The 24492-nt window shown below is 47.5% G+C and overlaps 2 protein-coding genes across 4 annotated transcripts in view; one reads left to right on the top strand and one right to left on the bottom strand.

The window, feature by feature from the left end:
- Nucleotides 1-24492, bottom strand: part of ASB8 (ankyrin repeat and SOCS box containing 8) — a 57777-nt gene that overhangs the window by 32562 nt on the left and 723 nt on the right. For both annotated transcript variants that reach the window (XM_063934762.1, XM_063934763.1), the window contains exon 2: nucleotides 23589-23634. The gene's annotated coding sequence lies outside the window, so the exon portion shown is untranslated. The remainder of the gene's footprint in view (nucleotides 1-23588; nucleotides 23635-24492) is intronic.
- NHLRC4 (NHL repeat containing 4) lies at nucleotides 1739-18605 on the top strand. Of its 2 annotated transcripts, none has more exons than XM_063934760.1 (2): nucleotides 1739-1822; nucleotides 16140-18605. In XM_063934760.1, the coding sequence occupies exon 2, from the start codon at nucleotides 16144-16146 to the stop codon at nucleotides 17182-17184; it is 1041 nt and encodes a 346-aa protein (XP_063790830.1). In that variant the 5' UTR covers nucleotides 1739-1822; nucleotides 16140-16143; the 3' UTR covers nucleotides 17185-18605. The 2 variants fall into 2 exon arrangements, with proteins under 2 accessions (XP_063790830.1, XP_063790829.1); XM_063934759.1 differs by lacking the exon at nucleotides 1739-1822 and adding an exon at nucleotides 1890-1956.

Below are 24492 nucleotides of genomic sequence, written 5' to 3'. Positions count from 1 at the left end.
ATATAGCCACATACATAAATGCTGTCACAGACACACAGACTATATAGTGTTTACCCCCCTCACGTCAGACAGGGCACACTCAATTATACTTGCCTACTTTAAATGTCTTCTCTCCGGGAGAGCCTGGAGAGAAGACGCTGCTGGAGACTTCGGGGGGTGAGGCTGGGCTGTGACATCATCGAGCCCCGCCCCCACATCGGAATACGCCGCAATTTGCTTCATTTTAACCCCTTCTCCACCCCGCGGACCCGCGAATATGGGAGATTATCTCTCCATCCTGCCTACATCACTAGGGTGCGAGCAGGATGCAGAAGACCTGCCTACTCTTCCGGGGGTGCAGGGGGATACCCAAAAAAACGTGAGCCTCCCGCAGCTTCCGGGAGAGTAGGCAAGTATGCACTCAATGCATGTACTATAGTAGCTTCTTGTCCTCTCCCCCTCTCCTCCATGCTGCTCGGATGCCTGGCACTGACTGAGTGCTGTGTAGCCCCGCCCCCCTGCTTCCACTCAGTCCACTTCCCGAAGGTCAATGCCGTGCAGAGCAGTCTTGTGCCAGCCCTCCCCTCACTTAATCCGGACTGTACCTTGTGACTGTTACTGCCGGCGCCGGTGTCCAGCGGCACAGCACTGCACTAGAGATCAATCAGACTTAAAATAAACCACAGCTCCCGAAGCTCCAGGCAACAAGGGATGCGGAGAGCTGTAGTTTATGTTGAGTCTGATTACAAGTGAGGTGCTGTACGCTGCCGCCTGACATTGGCGCCTGCACTAACAGACAGTCACCAAGTCTGCCAGTACAACTGGATTCTACCCCCTTGCCGTGGATGGCACTGCCAGGCGGCAACCCCCCTCCTTGCCTGGCGCCCCTGGCGAGTGCCATCCTGGCTAATGGGTAGATACGCCCCTGGCCCCAGACAGGGCTGAAATCTGCACTTCTGTCTGGAATCCAGAATGTTAGTTGTCCTGAACAGGCAGTATCCGGAAATCACACATACCGATCTGCCGACGAGCTGCCCAACGGCGGATACGGCCGACCTGGCGGCGAGGGGGGGAGGTGACGGGGGGAGTGAAGTTTCTTCACTCCCCCCGTCACCCGGCTCCATAGCACTGCACGCTAATATGGACAATCTCGTCCATATTGGCCTGCATGCATAAGCGACGGGGCCGCGCATCGTTAATCGTTGGTGCCTACACACAACGATATGAACGAGAACGTTCATATCGTTCTGTTTTATCTGCCAGTGTGTAGGGCCCACTATGAGGAACAGCTGTGCAATCAGCCCACAGCGAAGGTGTAAATGGTAGGATTTAGAGATAGCAAGAATGTAAGGGGTGAAGGAGAGAGTAGTCAAGGAGGACACCCAGACAACGAACTTCGGGAGCATCCACAAGAAAGCGTATAGTTCTGATAAGCTCCTTCTTTTGCCAATGCTACGGAGAATTCTGCTATATAAACAACTTGCAGTTTAATTTAGATTGTTCTTAAATAGCAACGTTGCAGCTACTGTGTTTGAAGGTGCTGTCTTCCACATTAGGGTTACTTTAGACCCAGCTACAGTATGATTAATCACTGAAGAGTTAATAGGAAGTGCCCGGTTAATCAGTAATATGCAGTATCTCTGTATTGGATTGTGAAAGAACAAACACTCTTTATCTTAGGAGCTTATAGTAAATCATGTTTATTTAGCATGGTGTTTAATATGTGTGGCTCAATCTTGGTCTCTAACAACATTATATCCAGGGAAGTGTGGAGATAGGATTAATAACTCACAGATAGAAACCCAACTGGGACTGTACGGGGAAATTTAAAGAAGATTCAAATGTGAGTATTGAATTAACATTCCATTTGATTCCACTATTTGAACACAAACAGGTGCTAGAAATTAGAAAGAGGATTCACAGGTGATATGAGAACGGACTGCAAGGTAGTAACTACATGGAATGCAGAGGAGCGGGGTATGTAATCATTTGTGCTTTTTATCTTCGTACAAATAGCGATAGAGGAGTATATTCGTTACCCTCACCATACGTTCTGCTGGTGGGGACTTGGCACTTTTACAAGCGAGCTGTGCCGGTTCTTATAGGATCCACTGTCAGTACTCTTCTAGAGCATACTTGCTAACTGTAGACTAGGTGGACATTTCATTGTGCTGAAATGCCAATTGTACGTCTAGTGCACAGGTTCTCAAACTCGGTCCTCAGGACCCCACACAGTGCATGTTTTGTAGGTCTCCTCCCAGAATCACAAGTGAAATAATTAACTCCACCTGTGGACCTTGTAAAATGTGGCAGTGAGTAATAAGTACACCTGTGCACCTGCTGGGTTACCTAGAAAATGTCGACTGTTTGGGGTCCTGATAACCGAGTTTGAGAACCTACGGTCGAATGCATAGGTCTGCAAACTCGGTCCTCATTACCCCACACAGTGCATGTTTTGCAGGTCTCCTCACAGAATCGCAAGTGAAATAATTAACTCCACCTGCGGACCTTTTAAAATGTGTCTGTGAGTGATTAATACACCTGTGCACCTGCTGGGTTACCTGCAAAACATGCACTGTGTGGGGTAATGAGGACTGAGTTTGCAGACCTATGGTCTAGTGCACAGGTTCTCAAACTCTGTCCTCAGGACCCCACACAGTGCATGTTTTGCAGGTCTCCTCACAGAATCACAAGTGAAATAATTTGATCCACCTGTGGACCTTTTAAAATGTGTCAGTGAATAATGAATACACCTGTGCACTTGCTGGGTTACCTGCAAAACATGCGCTGTGTGGGGTCCTGGGGACAGAGTTTGAGAACCACTGGTCTAGTGCATGCAAGAGTCCACTCCATACTTGCCTACCTGACCCTCTCCATGAGGGAGAAAATGTTCTGTTCCTGGACTTTCCTGGTAATGTATGATTGCCATCACCTGTGGCGAAACACCTTTCTTATCAATTAACTAGCTCACCACAGGTGATGGCAATCATACATTACCAGGAAAGTCCAGGAACAGAGCATTTTCTCCCTCATGGAGAGGGTCAGGTAGGCAAGTATGGTCCACTCTAACATCAGAAAAAGATCACTTATCAGTTTAACTTATTAACATTTATGCACACCCTATTTATTTATTTTCTTTTTCATTGTTTCTCTCAAAATATTAATTACCGTTGCTCATTTAGGCATTCTGGCCTACCTGACCCTCTCCATGAGGGAGAAAATGCTCTGTTTCTGGACTTTCCTGGTAATGTATGATTGCAATCACCTGTGGTGAGCTAGTTAATTGATAAGAAAGGTGTTTCACCACAGGTGATGACAATCCTACATTACCAGAAAAGTCCAGGAACAGAGCATTTTCCCCCTCATGGAGAGGGTCAGGTAGGCAAGTATGCATTTAGGTCTTGAAATAATTATTCAGTAGACAGCATGGAGAGGTTTTTAAACCTACCGCATGTCTCTCTCTCTCCCCTTTTTTTTTATTTTTATAATACACTGGTAGAATAGCATTAGTAAGTGCGGTTTCTCATATAAAATGCGCCAAAAGCGGACATGGGCCAGGGGACAGGAGGGGGCGTGGCCAAATCCGTGAGGCGTGCATGCACCTCCACACCACAAAAAAAAAAACCTTCACAGTAGCAGAGTGTAAGATTCACAGCTGACTAGGGAATGGGGTGGGAATAAATAGGATTTTAATTACCTACCGATAAGTCCTTTTCTCGTAGTCTGTAGAGGATACTGGGGTTCCATTTAGTACCATGGGGTATAGATGGGTCCACTAGGAGCCATGGGCACTTTAAGAAATTGATAGTGTGGGTTGGCTCCTCCCTCTATGCCCCTCCTACCAGACTCAGTCTAGGAAACTGTGCCAGAGGAGACAGACATACTTTGAGAGAAGGATATAAAAGGATAGTGGCGAGATTCCGAACCAGCACACACAAGAGGAAAGCTATGCTAACCAAACTGTTAACAGGCACAGCAACTCCTGAACCAACAATACTTAACCAAGTAACAGTGCAGGAAGAACGAAGCACCGGGAGGGCGCCCAGAATCCTTTACGGACTACGAGAAAAGGATTTACCGGTAGGCAATTAAAATCCTATTTTCTCTTACGTCCTAGAGCAGGGGTGGGGAACCTATTTTCTACCGAGGGCCATTTGGATATTTATAAAGTCCTTCGGAGGCCATACAAAAATTCTCAACTTAAAAAATTACCCTGCCTCCCAGTAGGTCTGCCCCTTAGAGGTACTGTGTGTGCGCGCCGGAGGCGCGCACGCCCAAAAAATGCGTGTGGCCAGTTAAAATGGCACGTGATACACATATGCCCTGAATAGTGCAGTGCCAGATCCACAATTGCCCCCACAGTGCCAGGTATACAAATGCCCCCACAGTGCCATGCATACAAATGCCCCTCACAGTGCCAGGTATACAAATGCCCCTCACAGTGCCAGGTATACAAATGCCCCTCACAGTGCCAGGTATACAGATGTCCCCACAGTGCCAGGTATACAGATGCCCCTCACAGTGCCAGGTATACAAATGCCCCTCACAGTGCCAGGTATACAAATGCCCCTCACAGTGCCAGGTATACAAATGCCCCCCCCACAGTGCCAAGAATACCATTGCCCCCCCCCCCCCCCCCCCCCGTGCTGCTTACTGTTCCTTTCGGCGGGACACGGAGGAGAGCGCGTCTATGTTGGGCGGCGGCGTGTAGGACTTGAAACCAGCCGCCGGTTCGAGAGCCAATCAGAGCTCGCGGACCGGCAGCCGCGGCTCCTGATTGGCTCACGAACCGGCGGCTGGTTTCAAGTCCTACACGCCGCCGCCCGACATAGCAGCGCTCTCCTCCCTGTCCTGACAGCTGAGACACGCTGCCGCCGGACTGAGCGGCGGCGTGTCTCACTGAGAGAAGCGGGTGGGCCGGAGCAAACGGCTTTGCGGTTCTTATATGGCCAGCGGGCCGGAGGTTCCCCACCCCTGTCCTAGAGGATACTGGGGTTCCATTTAGTACCATGGGGATGTACCAAAGCTCCCAAACCGGGTGGGAGAGTGCTGAAGTTCCTGCAGAACTGATTGGCCTCTGAGAACCTTCAGTTTGGTTAAAGTATTGAACTTTTAGAACTTAGCAAACGTGTTCGAACCAGACCATATAGCTGCTCGGCAGATCTGTAAAGCAGAGACACTGCGGGCAGCCGCCCAGGAAGAACCCACCGACCTAGTAGAGTGGGCCTGAACAGATTTTGGAACCGGCAAACCTGTTGTGGAATAAGCATGCTGGATAGTGAGCCTGATCCAGCGTGCAATAGACTACTTTGAAGCAGGACACCCAATCTTATTGGGATCATAAAGAACAAACAGCGAGTCCAATTTTCTGTGACGAGCTGTTCGCTTTACAGGCACCTTCAAAGCCCTCACAATATCCAAACACTTTGAAGTAGCAGAGGTGTCGGTGACAACCGCAATAGATTGGTTGATGTGAAACGCAGATACCACTTTAGGAAGAAATTGCTGACGAGTTTTGAGTTCAGCTCTGTCCTCATGGAAAATTAAATATGGGCTTTTGTGAGACAAAGCCCCCAGCTCCAACACACGTCTTGCTAAAGCCAATGCCAACAGTGTGACGGTCTTCCACGTAAGATATTTTACGTCCACCTCCTGTAACGGTTCAAACCAGTCCAATTGGAGGAACTGCAGCACCAAATTGAGATCCCAAGGTGCCGTGGGAGGCAAAAGGGAGGTTGGATGTGCAGAACACCTTTCAAGAACGTCTGGACCTCAGGGAGAGAAGCCAATTGCTTCTGAAAGAAAATGGATAAGACCGAAATTTGGACTTTTATGGAGCCCAGACGTAGGCCCACATCCACACCTGCCTGCAGAAAAAGCAAGAAACGTCCCAGATGAAAATCTGCCGCAAAATAATTTCTGCTCTCACACTATGAGAAGTATTTCTTCCAAATACGGTGGTAATGTTTAGACGTTACCCCCTTCCTGGCTTGGATCATAGTCGGGATAACTTTGTTAGGGATCCCTCTTCTGGCTAGAATCAGCTGTTAAACTTCCATGCTGTCAAACGTAGCAGCGGAAAGTCCTGATAGACGAATGGGCCCTATTGCAGAAGATCCTCGTGAAGAGGTAGAGGCCACGGATCTTCGAGGAGCATCTCCAGAAGGTCTACGTACCAGGCCCTTCTTGGCCAGTCCGGAGCAATGAGTATTGTTTGAACCTTTTCCCTTTTTATACTTTTTAGAATTCTTGGGATCAGAGGAAGTGGAGGAAATACGTACACCATCTGATAGACCCATGGAGTCGTCAGAGCGTCTACCGCCACTGTGGGTCTCTCAACCTGGAACAATACCGCTTGAGCTTCTTGTTGAGACGAGAGGCCATCATGTCGATTTGTGGATATCCCCACTGACATGTCAAGCACCTGAACACTTCCGGGTAAAGGCCCCACTCCCCCAGGTGCAGGTAGTGTCTGCTGAGGAAGTCTGCTTCCCAGTTGTCTACTCCCGGAATGAAGACTGCTGACAACACCACAGCGTTTTTTTATGCCCAGAGGAGAATTCTTAACACCTCTGACATTGCTGCTCTGCTTTTCGTTCCGCCCTGTCGGTTTATGTACGTTACTGCAGTCACATTGTCCAACTGGACCTGAATGACCCTATCTTGAAGATGATATGAGTCCTGCAGAAGGGCATTGTATATGGCCCCGAGTTCCAGAATGTTGACTGGAAGAATGACTTCCTGACTTGACCATCTTCCTTGAAACTGTACCCCCTGGGTGACTGCTCCCCAACCTCTGAGGCTTGCATCTGTGGTTAACAGAATACAGTTCTGAATTCCGAACCTCCGACCCTCGACGAGGTGAGAAGTTTGTAGCCGCCACAGAAGTGAGATCCTGACTTTTGGCGACAGACAAATTCTCTGGTGCATGTGAAGATGCAATGCAGACCATTTGTCCAACAGATTAAGCTGGAAGGGTCTTGCATAAAACCTTACGTATTGAAGCGCCTTGTAAGAGGCCACCATTTCCCCCAGAAGGCGAATGCATAAATGTACCGATATCCGGGTTGGCTTCAGGACATCCTGAACCATCGACTGGATTACCAATGCCTTTTCCAATGGAAGGAACACCTTCTGCGACTCCATGTCCAGTATCATTCCCAGGAATGGAAGCATCCGTGTGGGCTCCAGGTGAGATTTTCAGAATCGGTCGTACCGAACCATCCGGTTTAAGTACTACAAACAAGTTGGAATAGTACCCCTTGTTTTACAGATGAGGTGGAACTGGAACAATGACTTGAGTCTGTACCAGTTTTTGGATGGCATGCTGTAAAGTCATACTTGCCTCTTGTGAAACTGGTAAGCCTGATTTGAAGAATCTGTGAGGTGGGAGCTCTTGGAACTCCAGTCTGTAGCCCTGGGAAATAAGATCTATGACCCAGGGATCCCGGCACGAACTTGACCAGATGTGGCTGAAGAATCTTAGTCGGGCTCCCATCTGACAGCCTTCCAGGCATAGCGGTCCACCGTCATGCTGAAGGCTTTGAGGAAACAAAGCATGAGCTCTGTTCCTGAGCACCTGCAGTTGCTGGTTGCGTGGTTTACCTCTTGCGCCTCTGGAGCCGTAGAAGCACCTCTGGATTTGCCCTTCTACTTGGCAGTCCGAAAGGACTGTAAATTTGAAGCTGAATAAGCTTTCCTGGCTGGGGGAGCTGCGGAAGGAAGATACATAGACTTATCCGCAGTAACTTTGGAGATCCATTTGTCTAGTTCATCTCCAAACAAGGCCTCTTCTGTGAATGGTAGGCCTTCCACGCCTTTCCTGGAGTCCGCATCAGCAGTCCACTGGCGTAGCCACAAGCCACTGCGTGCTGACACTGCCATAGCGGTGGTGTGTGCATTAAGCAACCCTATCTCTTTTATGGCTTCCACCATAAAGTTCGCAGAGTCCTGTATATGCTGCTGGAGTAAAACAACATCCCCCCTAGACAAGTAATCTAACCCCTCAATTAGGTTGCCTGACCATTTAGCAATGGCTTTCGTGATCCACGCACATGCAATAGTGGTTCTCTGGGCCACCCCAGCAGCTATGTACAACGATTTGAGTGCAGTCTCAATTTTACGATCAGCCGTGTCTTTTAGGGAGGCTGCACCAGGGACAGGCAATACAATTTTTCGGGACAGCCTAGAGACTGATGCGTCCACCATCGGTGGATTTTCCCATTTTTTCCTATCCTCCAGAGGAAAAGGAAAAGATGAGAGCAACCTTTTAGGGATTTGAAATTTCTTATCAGGATTAAGCCACAGTTCTTCAAACAGGGTATTCAATTCCCCTGACACAGGAAAAGTAACCGAGGACTTCTTTTTTACATTAAAATAAGATTCCTCACACTCCTCTGACACCTTATCAGGAATTTGCAGAACATCTCTGATAGCCTCTATAAGAGCTTCTATTCCCTGTGACAGAGTAGCATCCCCCCCCCCCCCCCTCCAAATCCAGCTCACCCTCCTCCATGTCTGACCCGTCAGAGTCAGAATGCAGGATATGGGCCAGAGATCGTTTTGCGGGCAAATGGGAGGGGATTGAGACGCTGATTTGGGGACTGAGTCTCTGTTCATAAACTCATCCACAGTGTGTCTTAAGTATTGCGTTTCTTTCTCATTGCGGTATAATTTTGTAGAAATATTGGAGATCATTCTTTTGATGGAATTAATCCACTCCAGTTCAGCCCCGCTATTCTGGGAAGGTGCACTGCCCTGAGTACCCAGTAGTGAGCCCCCTGTTGAAGAGGAACACTCTGCTGTGCAAGAAACACACTCTTTGCCTGACATAATGTAAATGTGACAGAGCGCACGCGCGCACACACACACACGAAAATGTTAAGCACAATTAACCCACAAAGAGCCCTTCATGGTGACACAGAGTTAATTGAAGCCAGCCCCCACCACGCCCTTATCGCTAATGCCAAGCTTAGCCGGGTCACAGACTAAGTGCCCTGATAGGGGACTTAGTACACTAATAATCGCTCCCCCCCCGCTATGACCCCCTGGTACCGCTGAGGTTAAGTTGAGTCACTTCGGTGGAGCTGCGTGTCCCTGTCAGTCAGCGTCTGTGTCCACTGCAGAGGGAAAATGGCGCTGGTGAGCTGCTGGATCCTCTCACAGTGAAGGCCCCGCCCCTTCAATGGCGCACGGTCTTCCCGCTTTTTTATACTGGATGAGGTAATCTGGTGCTTAAAATGGAGACAAAACCGTTTTAAAGCTGTTTTTGCCAATGTACTGAGACGCAGTTGTGTACTGTGTCTGGAGACGCATTCCGCCCCGGTTAGAAGCCGTGCGTCTCCGTACCCTCATGCCGCCATAATGGCCAGCGCCCCGCTAATTGGGACGCCTACTTAGTACTCCCCACTTCATTCTTCTGGCTCTGTTAGGGGTGGCGGCGTGCTGCGGGAATGTACGCTTGCTGTGGTGGGGCTTGCGAATAGTTCCCTCAGGAGCTCAGTGTCCTGTCAGCGGGGAACAGGACAATTAACCCTTCAAGAGGTTGGGCCGTTTCCCCTCCTAAGTCACAGGAAGCAGGCAGGAGGGTGCTATCCAGCCCTGCCTGAAAACATATAAAATAAATGCAGAAAACTCTTCAGGAGCTTTCATAAGCGTGACCGGCTCCTCCGGGCACATTTTCTAAACGGAGTCTGGTAGGAGGGGCATAGAGGGAGGAGCCAGCCCACACTATCAAATTCTTAAAGTGCCCATGGCTCCTAGTGGACCAGTCTATACATCATGGTACTAAATGGAACCCCAGTATCCTCTAGGACGTAAGAGAAATAATAATAATAATAAATAACAACAATAATATTATGGGAAGCAGCAATGTGGGTGTAGGAGCATAAATAAGAATTTACTTACCGATAATTCTATTTCTCATAGTCCGTAGTGGATGCTGGGAACTCCGTAAGGACCATGGGGAATAGCGGCTCCGCAGGAGACTGGGCACAAAAAGTAAAAGCTTTAGACTAGCTGGTGTGCACTGGCTCCTCCCCCTATGACCCTCCTCCAAGCCTCAGTTAAGATACTGTGCCCGGACGAGCGTACATAATAAGGAAGGATCTTGAATCCCGGGTAAGACTCATACCAGCCACACCAATCACACCGTACAACTCGTGATCTGAACCCAGTTAACAGTATGATAACCGTAGGAGCCTCTGAAAAGATGGCTTCCAACAATAAACAACCCGATTTGTTTGTAACAATAACTATATACAAGTATTGCAGACAATCCGCACTTGGGATGGGCGCCCAGCATCCACTACGGACTATGAGAAATAGAATTATCGGTAAATAAATTCTTATTTTCTCTGACGTCCTAGTGGATGCTGGGAACTCCGTAAGGACCATGGGGATTATACCAAAGCTCCCAAACGGGCGGGAGAGTGCGGATGACTCTGCAGCACCGAATGAGAGAACTCCAGGTCCTCCTCAGCCAGGGTATCAAATTTGTAGAATTTAGCAAACCTGTTTGCCCCCTGACCAAGTAGCTGCTCGGCAAAGTTGTAAAGCCGAGACCCCTCGGGCAGCCGCCCAAGATGAGCCCACCTTCCTTGTGGAATGGGCATTTACAGATTTTGGCTGTGGCAGGCCTGCCACAGAATGTGCAAGTTGAATTGTACTACAAATCCAACGAGCAATCGTCTGCTTAGAAGCAGGAGCACCCAGCTTGTTGGGTGCATACAGTATAAACAGCGAGTCAGATTTTCTGACTCCAGCCGTCCTTGAAACATATATTTTCAGGGCCCTGACTACGTCCAGCAACTTGGAGTCCTCCAAGTCCCTAGTAGCCACAGGTACCACAATAGGTTGATTCATGTGAAACGCTGAAACCACCTTAGGGAGAAATTGAGGACGAGTCCTCAATTCCGCCCTATCCGAATGAAATATCAGGTAAGGGCTTTTATAGGATAAAGCCGCCAATTCTGATACGCGCCTGGCTGAAGCCAGGGCCAACAGCATTACCACTTTCCATGTGAGATATTTCAAATCCACTGTGGCAAGTGGTTCAAACCAATGTGATTTTAGGAACCCTAAAACTACATTGAGATCCCAAGGTGCCACTGGAGGCACAAAAGGAGGCTGTATATGCAGTACCCCTTTGACAAACGTCTGAACTTCAGGCACTGAAGCCAGTTCTTTCTGGAAGAAGATCGACAGGGCCGAAATTTGAACCTTAATGGATCCTAATTTTAGGCCCATAGACAATCCTGCTTGCAGGAAATGTAGGAAACGACCCAGTTGAAATTCCTCCGTAGGGGCCTTCTTGGCCTCACACCACGCAACATATTTTCGCCAAATGCGATGATAATGTTTTGCAGTTAAATCCTTCCTGGCCTTGATCAGGGTAGGGATGACTTCATCTGGAATGCCTTTTTCCTTCAGGATCCGGCGTTCAACCGCCATGCCGTCAAACGCAGCAGCGGTATGTCTTGGAACAGACAAGGTCCCTGCTGGAGCAGGTCCTTCCTTAGAGGTAGAGGCCACGGGTCCTCCGTGAGCATCTCTTGCAGCTCCGGGTACCAAGTTCTTCTTGGCCAATCCGGAGCCACGAGTATCGTTCTTACTCATCTCCTTCTTATGATTCTCAGATCTTTTGGTATGAGAGGAAGAGGAGGGAACACATATACCGACTGGAACACCCACGGAGTTACCAGAGCGTCCACCGCTATTGCCCGAGGGTCCCTTGACCTGGCGCAATATCTGTCCAGTTTCTTGTTGAGACGGGACGCCATCATGTCCACCTTTGGTTTTTCCCAACGGTTTACAATCACTTGGAAGACTTCTGGATGAAGTCCCCACTCCCCCGGGTGGAGGTCGTGTCTGCTGAGGAAGTCTGCTTCCCAGTTGTCCACTCCCGGAATGAACACTGCTGACAGTGCTATCACACGATTTTCCGCCCAGCGGAGAATCCTTGCAGCTTCTGCCATTGCCCTCCTGCTTCTTGTGCCGCCCTGTCTGTTTACGTGGGCGACAGCCGTGATGTTGTCCGACTGGATCAATACCGGTTGACCCTGAAGCAGAGGCCTTGCTTGACTTAGGGCATTGTAAATGGCCCTTAGCTCTAGGATATTTATGTGAAGAGACGTTTCCATGCTTGACCACAAGCCCTGGAAATTTCTTCCCTGTGTGACTGCTCCCCAGCCTCTCAGGCTGGCATCCGTGGTTACCAGCATCCAATCCTGAATGCCGAATCTGCGGCCCTCTAGAAGATGAGCCTTCTGTAACTACCACAGGAGAGATACCCTTGTCCTTGGAGATAGGGTTATCCGCTGATGCATCTGAAGATGCGATCCGGACCATTTGTCCAGCAGATCCCACTGAAAAGTTCTTGCATGGAATCTTCCGAATGGAATCGCTTCGTAAGAAGCCACCATTTTTCCCAGGACTCTCGTGCACTGATGCACCGACACTTGTCCTGGTTTTAGGAGGTTCCTGACTAGCTCGGATAACTCCCTGGCCTTCTCCTCCGGGAGAAACACCTTTTTCTGGACTGTGTCCAGAATCATCCCTAGGAACAGTAGACGTGTTGTCGGAATCAGCTGTGATTTTGGGATATTTAGAATCCACCCGTGCTGACGTAGCACTACCTGAGATAGTGCTACTCCGACCTCTAACTGTTCCCTGGACCTTGCCCTTATCAGGAGATCGTCCAAGTAAGGGATAATTAATACGCCTTTTCTTCGAAGAAGAATCATCATTTCGGCCATTACCTTGGTAAAGACCCGTGGTGCCGTGGACAATCCAAACGGCAGCGTCTGAAACAAACCTGAGGTACCCTTGGTGAGAAGGGTAGATTGGGACATGGAGATAAGCATCCTTGATGTCTAGAGATACCATATAGTCCCCTTCTTCCAGGTTCGCTATCACTGCTCTGAGTGACTCCATCTTGAATTTGAACCTTTTTATGTAAGTGTTCAAAGATTTTAGATTTAAAATTGGTCTCACCGAGCCGTCCGGCTTCGGTACCACAAACAGCGTGGAATAATACCCCTTTCCCTGTTGTAGGAGGGGTACCTTGATTATCACCTGCTGGGAATACAGCTTGTGAATAGCTTCCAATACTGCCTCCCTGTCGGAGGGAGACGTTGGTAGAGCAGACTTCAGGAACCAGCGAGGGGGAGACGTCTCGAATTCCAATTTGTACCCCTGTGATACTACCTGCAGGATCCAGGGGTCCACTTGCGAGTGAGCCCACTGCGCGCTGAAATTCTTGAGACGGCCCCCCACCGTGCCAGAGTCTGCTTGCAGAGCCCCAGCGTCATGCTGAGGACTTGGCAGAAGCGGGGGAGGGCTTCTGCTCCTGGGAAGAGGCTGCATGGTGCAGTCTTTTTCCCCTTCCTCTGCCCCGGGGCAGGAACGAGCGGCCTTTTTCCCTCTTGCCCTTATAGGGACGAAAGGACTGGGTTTGAAAAGACGGTGTCTTTTTCTGCTGAGAGGTGACCTGGGGTAAAAAGGTGGATTTTCCAGCCGTTGCTGTGGCCACCAGGTCCGATAGACCGACCCCAAATAACTCCTCCCCTTTATACGGCAATACTTCCATATGTCGTTTGGAATCCGCATCACCTGACCACTGTCGCGTCCATAACGTTCTTCTGGCAGAAATGGACATCGCACTTACTCTAGATGCCAGGGTGCAAATATCCCTCTGTGCATCTCGCATATATAGTAATGCATCCTTTAAATGCTCTATAGTTAATAATATACTGTCCCTATCCAGGGTATCAATATTTTCAGTCAGGGAATCCGACCAAGCCACTCCAGCGCTGCACATCCAGGCTGAGGCGATCGCTGGTCGCAGTATAACACCGGTATGTGTGTATATACCTTTTAAGATATTTTCCAGCCTTCTATCAGCTGGTTCCTTGAGAGCGGCCGTATCAGGAGACGGTAACGCCACTTGTTTTGATAAGCGTGTGAGCGCCTTATCTACCCTAGGGGGTGTTTCCCAACGTGCCCTAACCTCTGGCGGGAAAGGGTATAGTGCCAATAATTTATTAGAAATCAGCAGTTTTTTATCGGGGGAAACCCACGCTTTATCACACACCTCATTTAATTCATCTGACTCAGGAAAAACCACTGGTAGTTTTTTCACACCCCACATAATACCCTTTTTTGTGGTACTTGTAGTGTCAGAAATGTTCAATGCCTCCTTCATTGCCGTGATCATGTAACGTGTGGCCCTACTGGACATTACGTTAGTCTCGTCACCGTCGACACTGGATTCAGTATCCGTGTCAGGGTCTGTGTCGACCATCTGAGGTAACGGGCGTTTTAGCGCCCCTGACGGTGTCTGAGACGCCTGAACAGGCACTAATTGATTTGTCGGCTGTCTCATGTCGTCAACAGTTTTTTGCAAAGTGCTGACATTGTCACGTAATTCTTTAATTACTACCATCCAGTCAGGTGTCGACTCCCTAGGGGGTGACATCACTAACACAGGCAATTGCTCTGCTTCCACATCATTTTCCTCCTCATACATGTCGACACAATCGTACCGACACCCAGCACACACACAGGGAATGCTCTGATAGAGGACAGGACCCCACTAGCCCTTTGGGGAGACAGAGGGAGAGTTTGCCAGCACACACCAGAGCGCTATATATATACACAGGGATAACCTTATATAAGTGTTACTCCCTGTTATAGCTGCTGTATTTATATATTAGCTGCCAATAGTGCCCCCCTCTCTGTTTTACCCTGTTTCTGTAGTGCAGGACTGCAGGGGAGAGTCAGGGAGCCGTCCTTCCAGCGGAGCTGTGAAAGAAAATGGCGCTTGTGTGCTGAGGAGAAAGGCTCCGCCCCCTTCACGGCGGCCTTTTCTCCCGCTTTTTTTCAGGAAACTGGCAGGGGATAAATGCATCCATATAGCCCAGGAGCTATATGTGATGCATTTTTTTTAGCCATATAAGGTTTTTATATTGTTTTTATTGCGTCTCAGGGCGCTCCCCCCCAGCGCCCTGCACCCTCAGTGACCGGAGTGTGAAGTGTGCTGAGAGCAATGGCTGCAGTGCTGTGCGCTACCTTATTTGAAGACAGGAACGTCTTCTGCCGCCGCTTTCTCCGGACCTCTTCGCTCTTCTGGCTCTGTAAGGGGGCCGGCGGCGCGGCTCCGGGACCCATCCAGGCTGAACCTGTGATCGTCCCTCTGGAGCTAATGTCCAGTAGCCAAGAAGCCCAATCCACTCTGCAGTCAGGTGAGTTCGCTTCTTCTCCCCTTAGTCCCACGATGCAGTGAGCCTGTTGCCAGCAGGACTCACTGAAAATAAAAAACCTATTTAAACTTTTACTTCTAAGTAGCTCAGAAGAGCCACCTAGCTTGCACCCTTCTCGTTCGGGCACAAAAATCTAACTGAGGCTTGGAGGAGGGTCATAGGGGGAGGAGCCAGTGCACACCAGCTAGTCTAAAGCTTTTACTTTTTGTGCCCAGTCTCCTGCGGAGCCGCTATTCCCCATGGTCCTTACGGAGTTCCCAGCATCCACTAGGACGTCAGAGAAACTACAGTTGGTTAACCAGATCCCCCCCTGCTAACAGTGACCCAGCAAGAAGACCTCGGGCGGCAGGATGGGTACCTGCTAGGCCCCGCACTGTTCCCCATGAAGGCGGCACCCAGGACGCTCATGCAGCAGGTGGCTGGGTAACCATAACAGCAGTGGCAGCAAGACAGGGATTCAGAAAGGAGTGTTGCTGGGAGTCAGGAGATCCCCGGGACTGCCCTCGCCAGGGCCGCATGGACACATATGTGTTACACGGTCACCAGCAGCCACCTGGGTAGGATTGGCCATGGCAGACTAATCATTGATGGTATAATCCAGCAACAGGAACCATCAATGGTTTCTGAATCAGCCCTTAATGTGTTAGAGCAACAGAACGCGTATCCCAGTTAACACCGAAAGATTTTTTTTTTTATTATCTTTTATCATATTAAATAGTATAAATACTTATATACAAAAGTGAGACCAATACCAATATCCCTCTAAGGTTGCAACTCATGCAGTTATTCGTTAACAGTGACAACATAGAGCAGGAAGAAGATGTGATGCATTTGCTTGTTTTACATACAGTATATCTGATTCAAGGTAAGATCTAATGTCTAATCCAGAGTCTATTTCAGAAAAATGGACAACTCTCTGGAGTTCTCGCGTCAAAAGGAAGACCTTGTCCGCACAGTGAGGAGCCTGCAGGTCACCTCCCAAAACACTCTACAAAAAGCTGTCCCTCTCCTCTCTTCCCAGCCTGGACTAGGTCTCCTAAAGCCTTCTCATGTACAACAGCTCTCCCAGAAGACTACGCAGGTGTGCCGAGAACTGGAAGACGTGGGTAATCTTCTTTTGTTCCGCCAGGATGAGCTCACTCAAAACATACCCGTGCCTGGGACAGGAGGTTGCAGTTCCCTTCATTGGTGTTCCGATGGCTCTCTCTATGTATGTGGAGATAATGGGCCTAATGTCTACTTGCTGAATAGTCATGGAAGACCGAGTCAAGCCCTCTATTGTTGTGATGATGATGATATCTTCCTTCCAGACTGTGTTGCCATGACTCGTTTCGGCACTGTAGCTGTCACTGATATTACAGAGGGCATCGTCCGTATTTACAAACAAAACTCGCAGCCACCTTGGGTTAAAGTGGGCGGAATTTTCAAATCTCCGAGAGGCATTGCTGTGGACACCTCTGGACGTATCCTAGTTGTAGAATACACTTCTGGGTCAGTGCAGGCTTTTCACGTGGACCGAGCCTATCGAGTACATGGAGTTAAGAAAGTCTCAGGACTCCGGGGGCCACAGTATATCTGTGCTACACTAGAGGGCGGTTTTGCCGTGAGTGAGGAGTGTGGAGATGTTAAGTTATTTACCAGTAACTTAAAGCTGGCTGGTTCCCTCTCTGAGACATACGAGCACATTTTTGGTAATCCAGCGGGAATATGCGCTGATCCCGAAGGGAATATCCTAGTGGCAGATGTCCAGAAAAGAAATGTCACTCTTTTCCCACCCACTGGGTCGCCCATATGCATCGTCTCCAACGGTCTTTGTAAACCGGAAGGAATCACATGTTCACCTTTTGGACTTTTGTATGTGGCAGACTCTGGTCTCAATTGTGTTAAGGTTTACAAATACCGTGCAAATCCATATTATAGTCCCACCAGCCCTCGGAGACCATGAAAAGCTCCATCTCAGACGGCAATGTCCCGATTGGTTACCCTCAGAATGATCCAGAGTATCTGTGTACATATATATTGTTTTTAATAATACAAGTAACACGAGATACGTTTCTCTCCATTCCTTTCTGTTCTGTAGTGATAAGAAACCAGTTAGTTAAAGGTTTCTGAATCCTTTGTTTCATATTAGCCCATAAGGCGCTACACAATATGCTATCTTTTCAACTACAAATAAAGCCAATCAATCACCACTGATGGCTGTACGTGTTGGATGAGTCTGCGGAGTTGCGTAAGCTTATCTGAGCGCCTTTATGTTACTATTCTGTAAGTTCGTTTCCACAAAACAAAGTAAGATGTGCTATCCCAGAAACAGAGACCAGCACCCGCTGGGGGAACAGCAAAACCATTTAAATTGCACCTGCCACCTAGACCGTATCTCCCAAGATTCCAATTTTGGGATCAGGTTGGTTGCGTGGACACCTGGCGGTAAGGAAGCGGTTGAGTCACAATTAGGAAGTGGTCAGGGTCTCTTACTGCATATGCCTTGCGCCTTTTGAAGACCTCCACTTTTCCCTGAATATCCCCAGTGTCTGGTGTGTACAACATTCATACTTCATTGCTCCCCTAGCCAGGGCATACCTCCCAGCATTCCCAAAGTATTCACAAATATCTATTTGGGGTTCAGAACAAGTCCTGCAGAATCCGGCCTGTCCCACCTAAATTGAGACAGTTGGAAGTTACGCCTAAACACAACAATTATCAGAATTCAGCCGTCACTAAGAATTTCATACAATGGGAAAATTTTAGTCTTGCCAAAGAAAGTAGCTGGCGCCACCTGCAGGCAATGCGGAGCGCTGTAATTATGGTGCTGGAGACACAGCCTGGCTAGGACATACTGTACATTCATGAATACAAATTCAAATAGGAGTAGATCTCGGGAGCCAGTGAAACTCATCAGCAGCAGACTGCAGTAATGCAAAGCCAGAGTCATATTCAGCATTTTCATTTATTTTTCAACAAAAAAATACAATTTTATTTTTCTAATTATTATTATTGATGTTTTGCAAACAGCTCACTGACCATTGTGCAAACTGATCAGTACACACAGGCCATTATACAAATCTCATCTTATAAAGCCACAATGGCAGTGAAGACTCCCAAAAGCTTACAATCCAAACAAATTCTGTGACACATATGGAATAACCTTCAAGAAGTGGGTCTCCACTTTATCATGTATCATATTTACACCATCAGCAATAAACGCCGGGCACTGGGCAGTCCCATTATAGCTGGGAGGAGAAGGGAACCCTCTCTTATCAGTAGTGCAAGTCTGCTCTCTGTTACATTCTATGTGGGGTCTGTGAGTATACATAATCATTTACTTACTTAGCCTGTGTATGACAATAAACAGTTACGTTATTTGAATTTCTTTTTGTATAGGATAATATTAGTAATGATTGCATTACAGTGGAATCAATTTAATCATCGAAATTGTAACAATATAAATATCAGAACCAGACAGCATAGTAATGTTGTCTAGCACTGTGAGTGATATTATATTATACTGTATTTTGTGTCATTATCATGAAAGGTCATTATACTGTCTTTAGGTAAGTATTCTGTGACACTGTATAAAATATTAGTTTTAAGCTGAACTAGATTGCACTATTTATTGATAGCCCTCTATATGGACTGTAGTTTCAGATCATGCTGCTTTGCTATCAGGGAAGCAATGAGTGGGCACAAATTCCTTACTGTATACTATACGGATATTAGACATCATTGGGGAATTCAACATCAGTCACTGCCCCAGTGGAGCTTACAATCTATATTCCCTACCACATGTACACGCGCACACATTCACGCTAGGGTTGATTTTGTTGGGATCCATTTAACTACCAGTATATTTTTGGATTGTGGGAGGAAACCGGAGTACCCAGAGGAAACCCACGCAAGTACGGGGAGAATATACAAACTCCACACAGTTAGGGCCATGGTGGGAATCGAACCCATGACCTCAGTGCTGTGAGGCAGTAAATGTTTACCATTACCATATACATTGTGACTATATGAAAACTGAACAGTGCTAAGTGCTTTGCATAAACATTATTTAGTCACAGAATTATTTTGAGCAGTATAACACCGGTAGCTGGAGCAAAGGAACGGAGAACCAGACCGGAGCCCCTTTACCTTTTTCACAGCCGAACACTGCACATCCAGCACAGCCTCTATCCCCAGAATTTTAACAAGTCTAAGCACCCACAGATTAGCGGGACGCTGCAATCTGTCTATTGTAATTAAGGACCCTCTCCCCCATCTTTTCCCATCACAGTAACAGCAAACGAACTATTGCATCATTGGGACATTTATTTTTAGTGAATTAATCACTGCAGAATATCATACGAATTTGGACTTTTTTTTCATTAGGGACCGAGCGAGGGCTGACGTCAGCACTGATACAGTAATTTTTGTTATACTGCTCTAAATAATTGTGTGACCAAATAATGTTTATGCAAAGCACTTAGCACTGTTCAGTTTTCATATAGTCACAACGTATACAAAAATCGGGGTTGAGCGCTGTGTACCCACAACTGTTTATTCTTCATTATCTAACAAGACGGACCCACTTGTTAAACATAAGCAGTACTCCCCGTAACACTGTGCACCTCAGTGCACAGTCCGCACAAAAACCTTGTTCCCATGCTTACCATTACAACATCCGTACTGCCCCAGTGGTGTTATCACCGGACGTTGTAGCATGCTTTCGTAGGTAGTTCATTCGATACGATGTTAAGTGGGAACACATGTGATGTATCTGTCCTTATTTTGTGGAGACAGTACAATAAAACTGGGGGATTTGTTTAAGTAAGAAGAACATCATCTGTGTACATGGAAGGATTGTAGTTATGGTCACCACCTTTGAGGTCCATGATATTTAGTTTATTGCATATCCTTGCTGCCAGGACCTCCACCATCAAAGGGAAGAGTTGCGGAAATATGAGGGGGCCCTGGCGTGCTCCATATTTAATTCAAAACAGGGTCCAGAACGCTGTGTTGTAAGTTCAACCACAATCAAACTATAATATGAGGATGCCATCGTTTGTAGAAAACGACCTCTAACGTAGGGATGTCTATCAACGTGTCCGCTATTGCTGATCTCCAACTAACTACCACTGGTGGAAAACCACTGATGATCCAAACTACTAATGGCGGACATGTGTGCATGCACAAAAGGGGTGGGGTTGGGGGTAACCCATGCACTGCCGGGATATTACAAAAAATAGAACAATGGCACAAAGCAATGGATGGTGGCCTCACACCGTCAATAACAAAAATACTTGCCATTGGGAACTAATTAGCGATGATTGTGAAACGAACAATGGCTAAGCCTACTCTGAAGCCCATCTAATGTTAGTTTCTGGAAGGGCCAAACAACCCAAACACCCAGTGTGGGTTTACACTCCTGTTTTCAGAATATATAAGGTCCACAGTTCTCCTGTTGTTGTCTACCACTTAGCAGTCAGATATGAAACCTCCTTGAAGACTACGCTTGTGATGATTAACACATCACTTTGCCAGGATCACGTCTCTTTGCCAGGATCTTGTTGAATTTTAAAACTGAAGAGAGAAATTGGTCTGTAACTAGCACAGAGTAGTGTTGTGACATATTCTAGCTGTCCTTGAAGGATTGCATTATAAAGCTGTGACTTTATGCTGATGCCACTATAAAGCTCCTCCCTGGTGTACACCCGTCCATCTGAATGTACAAGGATTGAATTGCCAACTTTTGTCGTATATATAGGGTGAGGCCCCCGAAAAAAAGGTTAACAAAAAAAGGCATGGTAAATGCTATTCAAAATTTTTGTACATAATGGAATACAGTTTATTTTCTATCGGTTTTGAGTATGATAAGGTCATTCCTTTGCATATAGCAACTCATTAATGGTGCCTGGTGGATGTTTGTAGACCTCAGCTCTCAGATGGACCCGCTGGCCGTGTAGAGGCCTTTCATGAAGCTGGTGAGGATTGTTTTCCATCCAGTAAGGAAAATTCTGCTTGTTAACGTAGCCAGACAAATGAAATTGACCTTCGTCAGGAAACTGCAGCGATAACGCTGGAAATAAGCCGCCGAGTGATGTGAAACTTGAGTATCACGAATGAAGGCCGTCATCTGGACTATGGGGGACATTTACTAAGCAGTGATAAGAGCGGAGAAGTGAGCCAGTGGAGATGTTGCTCCATTAACCAATCAGCAGCTCTGTTTTATAGTATGTAAATGATAGATGTTACGTCAGTGCTGATTGGTTGCCATGGGCAACTTCTCCACTGGCTCACTTCTCCGCTCTTATCACTGCTTAGTAAATGTCCCCCTTAATCATATACAAGACCAATTGACAAAATAAACTGTATTCCATGCACTTTTAGATTATGTAGTGACATTTTGAATAGCATTTACCATTAAAATCTGGGAGTATATAATAGATTGGCATTCTTAACAGCAGTTCAAGCAGGCCGCTGCCCTCACATGCCTTGCAAATGGATTACATAATTACCGACTGTGTACGGCACTCACGGCAGGAGAAACCACGCTATACCACAGCGTTAGTATACCAATGTTTCAATGCTGCTACATTTTCCTCAGGACATACGTATGTCCTGAGGGAAATGTAGCAACACTGAAATGTTGATATACTAAGCGTGGTTTCTTCTTCAGTGAGTGCTGCACACAGGGCCTAATTCAGAGTTGATCGCAGCAGCAAATTTGTTAGCAGTTGGGCAAAACCATGTGCACTGCAGGGGGGGGGGCAGATATAACATGTGCAGAGAGAGTTAGATTTGGGTGTGGTGTGTTCAAACTGATATCTAAATTGCAGTGTAAAAATAAAGCAGCCAGTATTTACCCTGCACAGAAACAAAATAACCCACCCAAATCTAACTCTCTCTGCACATGTTATATCTGCCACATCTGCAGTGCACATGGGGGGTAATTCCAAGTTGATCGCAGCAGGAAATTTTTTAGCAGTTGGGCAAAACCATGTGCACTGCAGGGGGGGACAGATATAACATTTGCAGAGAGAGTTAGATTTGGGTGGGTTATTTTGTTTCTGTGCAGGGTAAATACTGGCTGCTTTATTTTTACACTGCAATTTAGATAGCAGATTGAACTCACCACACCCAAATCTAACTCTCTCTGCACATGTTATATCTGCCACACCTGCAGTGCACATGGTTTTGCCCAACTGCTAAAAATATTCCTGCTGCGATCAACTTGGAATTACCCCCGCGGTTTTGCCCAACTGCTAACAACTCTGAATTACCCCCACAGTCGGTAATATATACGACAATAAAAACAGAAAACCGCACGCACTGCAGTAGTGTATATCAGGGTGCTAGGCTGACAATTAATAAAGACAATCCCTTTGAGCTTCATAAATCCACAAAAGACAGACACACCACTATAGAAGACATTAAAAAAATGTCTTAATGCATTATAGTCCATACAAGCATGGTACTGTACTTGTCTCACCACCAGGTTACGCAATAAATTACATTTTAAAAAGAAACTTAAACAGCTCTGCATTGATAAACCTAATAAACTATAATAATTAATAGATGATGCTGTAGCTACGTACAAAAATAAATATACTTTATATGTTTTTTTCCATATGGACCCTGAGAGATGTTTATTTGTGCATTTGTTATCAGTCACTGGGGTAGGGAGGGGGGGTGCAGGGGAGGAGCTGCGCATGCATAGTAGCTCCCCTTCGGCCATTTCACTCATACTATACAATGAGCTTCTGCGCATGAGCGGAATCTCCTGATGTTGCCTGATTGGAATGGACCGCCAATCGCGTGAGTTATGGGGCCCAGGTATACACGTTTGTGGGTCCCTCCAGCCTTCCCCTGTAGGCACTGGAGAAGATACAGGGCAGCCAAGAGAAATCCTGGGCCCCGGTACAACAACTTCCTGGGCCCCCCTGTCCCCACTGGAATGGGTGTGACCACAGCATGCTGCGGGCATGGCCACTCCTCTTTGGGGGCGTGTCTAGCACATCAGAAGCACCCACTCATAGGAGCACGGCATGCCCCCCAGCCAAGGCAGTAGAGAGCCTGGCTGAGCCCAGGTACTTTTCAGTGGGCATGGACTAATCAAAGGAGGCATGGACCTGGGCCCCCACTGGGCCCAAGTAACTTGTACCCTCCCCCCCCTCTCTCTACGCCACTGAGTAGATATAGTAGGTGAAAATGCTACAGGCCCCCCCCACCGCCCTGCAGCAGCACACTGCTAAAAGAGGAGAAGCCACGGGGCTCATGAGTTTAGTAACCAACCCGCACAAAGTAGTGTGATGCGGGGGGTGCGGTGTGGTGTCTGTAAGTACAGGCCGCTTGGCTTTAATCTTCTCTTACCTATATGATGGTTTCTCTACAGCACATCTGAAGAAATTGAGCCTCCCTGGAAAGACAGTCCTTTTAGTAGTTATTCACTATTCATCCAGATCACAAGGTCCAAAAGTCATATGGATGCACAGAAATATAACCAATGTCATCATCATACAACGTAGGATCAACTAGATAATAATAGTAACAGACGTTTGGGGGCAGAGCTAAATGTGAACTTCCCTGATTTAACACTATTAGATTATTAAACTGTTCTAATTTTTCTTTTTATAATTGTCATATTGAAGATTACTGTGCCCCTGCAATTGTTAATAATCCCCACGCCTTTCCCCCAGCCTCATCCTCTCCCCCTGTGTATCTTCAGCAGCCTCATTAACCCCCTTTGCCTCCCCAGCTACAGCCCTGTGTAACTCCTGCAGCCTCTACCCCATATGTCTCTCAGCCTCCTCTCCGCCATTTCTCCCCCTGTGCAAGAACAGCAGCCTCATTCCCCCTGTGCTTCAACAGCCACTTTATCCCCATTGGGGTCTTTAGCAGACTCATTCCACCCGCCATTTCTTCAGCAGGCCTCACTCCAGACACATCCTGTGCCAACAAGTTCCCCTCATGTGTCACTCCAGCTCTCTTTCCTGTGTCACACCAGCCCCCCCATGTGTCACTCCATCTCCGCATTCTGTGTCACTCTAGCTCCTCCCCCCAATGTGTCACTCCAGGTCCCCCCCCAATGTGTCACTCCAGCTTCCCCCCCAATGTGTCACTCCAGCTCCCCCCCAATGTGTCACTCCAGCTCCCCCCCAATGTGTCACTCCAGCTCCCCCCCCAAATGTGTCACTCCAGCTCCCCCCCCAAATGTGTCACTCCAGCTCCCCCCCCAAATGTGTCACTCCAGCTCCCCCCCCAAATGTGTCACTCC

The sequence above is a fragment of the Pseudophryne corroboree genome, chromosome 7 (assembly GCF_028390025.1).
Source record: "Pseudophryne corroboree isolate aPseCor3 chromosome 7, aPseCor3.hap2, whole genome shotgun sequence".
NCBI classification, from domain to species: domain Eukaryota; kingdom Metazoa; phylum Chordata; class Amphibia; order Anura; family Myobatrachidae; genus Pseudophryne; species Pseudophryne corroboree.
The sequence above is the reverse complement of the archived record's forward strand: the minus strand, read 5'-3'. Positions and strand labels throughout refer to the sequence as shown.